Raw genomic sequence first — 3,426 nt, forward strand, 5'->3', positions numbered from 1 at the left:
CCCACCCCTGTTCAGCTGCCTTGGCTCTCTGTGTGGTCATATGGAGCATGTGTGCTTTAGAGTACAAGGAACATACCCCAGCAGTAGACTGATTTATTGTAAACCCCTACCAGGGCGTCTGCAGGTCCTTCAGACACCCGACCAAAGGGACACGCAGCAATACACACCATTTATACTAACACACAGGCTGCACCAATTTCCACCTGTGGTGTGTCATCTTCCTGCAAACAACAACTTACGCTCTCACAGTAATTCAAAAGATGCTGTAATCACACAAAAAACTCTACTTCCCACACAAACATAATATATGACATATGTATGTCCTTATACCAAGAGTGATGCTGCCATGTGTTATATATACTGTACGTCACCTATGAGGGGATATATTATTATCACATTTATATACATCCTGGATAGGTGAAGTACAATTTCCACATGTTCATATATTAAAAATATCAAAATGAACTTTTATGTTTTATATGTTATATGTAAATTTCTATATGCTTGTATATGTATTTCATATTAATTCTAAACATACAGTATATGTCTATCTTTTATATCTACATATACTGACAGGCTTTGGGATGGATGTATATAACATCTGTCTACCATCTAACCATAAATACATATTTGTATGTGCTAGACAGAGATATCAGTATATGAAATTGTTCCAATTTCTAATTGGTTTCATATGTAATTTTTTATATATATGAACAAATTATACATACAAATGATATACAAATATGTATATATATACAAATTATGTATGTAGAAATCATATATGAATCCTTTTATAATATATATATACTTATATACGTTACAACCACTTATATATACATATAGATATATATAAATGGTAACGTATAACGTTGTAACATATAAAAGTATAAAAGTAACGTATAAAAGTTCATCATATAGATATTTATTTATATATGTCCATATACAAATTTTACAATGGGTATTTCATGTATGTTATAAACTTATATCTTCATATATGCACAGGATGTATAAACTATATGTGATGATAATATATCCCCTGATAGGTGTGTTACATTTCTGTGTGACATCTGAGCTACGTAGTGATTCTAATAGATCTGTTCACATGAACCCGGTTTGTTTGTAAGGTAGGTAAGTCCGATTATTAGTTTTATTCCCAATTAGATTAATTAGATTAATAAAAAAACCTCCACAGTTAATGTGCTCTCTGTTGTTGATTAAACCTATTCCAAGTGTCATTTAAAATGTCTTTTTATTGTGAGACCCTGAATAGTCACATCCCTTTGGACCATGGGTCCTTCTTATTTGACCCATGTTGTCAGGTCACGCTCTGCATTACCTCTGCAGGGATGTGGGGCAGAGTGTGTTTCTGACAGTCCTGCTCTCTGTGTCCACAGTGTGATCCAGGTGAGGCCACCAAGCTGCTGTACGACCTGCTGTACACAGAGCCCATTAAGATCGTGCTGATGCCGGGCTGCAGCTCCGTGTCCACGCTGGTGGCCGAGGCTGCTCGTATGTGGAACCTCATCGTGGTAAGAACCGTCTGCTTTCTGTTTGTGGGTCTGTCGCATTTCACCTAACCTGCAGTGACGTGACAGCAACATGAAGGGATGTATTTACATTAGAGAAAGAATAAAACACAACAGAAGAAGCAGTGGGAAGCATGAGCAGTGATAGTCACCACGACAAGACAAAGAAGAGCTCCAGATACTGAAACACTGCTGCACCCATCTGTGGGTGCTGCTGGGTGAAAACACAGGAAGACATGCTTCACACCAGAGATATACAGTCAACAATCTACACCCGGAGACGGTGAACTGTCACAGTGAGATGTCACAGTCACGTTAGAGGAGCAAGCGTTAAACACAGTGGTGATACTGCAGGATTACTGCTCCTCCGAGAGGCGGCCCTGTCACACAGGAACAAGGGCCAGTGTTCAAAAGCCTTATTCAAAAACTCTGCTTCTTTTTAAATGATCACGTCAACATCATTATATTCACTAGTCCTACCAGCGTTGCAGCTCCAGCTCCACCTGCTGCAACAGTAAAATGCTGTGATGCATCAGTTTGAACAACTTTATGATGAAAGGCTGGAGATGTTCGCCGGGCTGCTGGCTGGTTACTTTATTACCTGACACTCTGGGTGGTGAAAAAGCTCGTGACTTGGGGTGGGAATGATTAATCGATGATCGATAATTGATCGTTAAGAATTTTGTGGATCACATGCAATCTGATTGATCTAATGTGTGTATCAATGAGGTTGTGTTGTGTAGTGTGTCTTGAAGCAATGCAATGAATTTCACTACGTGGGAGCAACCAGCCGGGGCGCAATTTAGATTTTCAACAGAGAACAATGAACACTCAGCTTTATGAAGACAGCGAGGCGAGGTTTGATGTGGGAACACTTCGAGCCGAAAAATAACGAAGCTCATTGTAAACATTGCAATGTCGTGGCTTTGACTTTCTTTGGCTCAGAGCCTCGGGCTCCGCCGTCATTAGGAGCGCCTCATATCTTTTTTCTTTTGTTTAATAGTTAAACAATTACACTTTAACTGCCGTGTTTAAGAGGATTGTTGTTAGGACTATAATTTCTTCTTGGAATAAAGATTTCATTGAGGAAAAAGACGCTTTCTTTAGTATTTTCTTCCATAGGCATTTTTTAATATAGAAAATTAATGAATCGATAATTGATTGTTAATTTGATCGAGGAAATTTCTCCAAGTGCCCATCCCTACTCCTGACGTCTCTCTTATGGAGGCATGATATCTACAAAGTACGAAACCTGTTGCCATGGACAACATGACGTTATATGTGCTGCGGTTCAGACAACAGAGGCAGAGAGACATATGAAAACTTACGCCCGTGGTTATCACAAACATAACTCAGCCTCTCTCCTCCATCCTCATTTACTGACAGTCCACTTTAATGTCAGTGTCACCAAATGTTGTGACATGAACACAGGCGAAAGGAGCCAGATCCAGTTCAGAGAACAAAGGCTCACAGGATGGTGAGACCTCAGGTGAGACCTCAGGTGAGACCTCAGCTGAGACGGGGCTGGAGACCTCGGGCGGATGGCCCAGAGATCTGACATCCATGTAACCTTAATGACTATTTAGAAGATTTTTCTTTTTTGTAAGGTACCTAGTTAGCTATTCCTTTCTAACATTAGCTTTTACCTCAGTGAGCACTTTATTAGGAACAGCACACTAACACTGGGTAGTTCCTCAGTTCTTTATGTCATGGCTCCACCAGATGTTGAAACTTTCCTCTGAGACTCTGCTCCATGTCCACATCATTTATGCTGATCAGACGAGGCGTTGTCTGTCTGTCTGTCAGCTGTCTGTCAGCTGTCTGTCAGCTGTCTGTCAGCTGTACATTCAAGCTGCCAATCTCCTGTTCTACCACATCCAAAAGGTTTTTTACTGGATTC

General features: G+C 40.1%; 1 protein-coding gene across 1 annotated transcript in view; it reads left to right on the forward strand.

The window, feature by feature from the left end:
* LOC111645618 (gamma-aminobutyric acid type B receptor subunit 1-like) overlaps window positions 1-3,426 on the forward strand; it is a 72,841-nt gene that overhangs the window by 11,625 nt on the left and 57,790 nt on the right. The window contains exon 2 of the mRNA XM_023394874.2: window positions 1,395-1,529. Coding sequence (XP_023250642.1) covers window positions 1,395-1,529 — 135 coding nt within the window. The remainder of the gene's footprint in view (window positions 1-1,394; window positions 1,530-3,426) is intronic.

This window comes from Seriola lalandi, unplaced genomic scaffold, assembly GCF_002814215.2.
Source record: "Seriola lalandi dorsalis isolate HSWRI2012SDOR001 ecotype SW California unplaced genomic scaffold, Sedor1 jcf7180002054954, whole genome shotgun sequence".
NCBI lineage: Eukaryota > Metazoa > Chordata > Actinopteri > Carangiformes > Carangidae > Seriola > Seriola lalandi.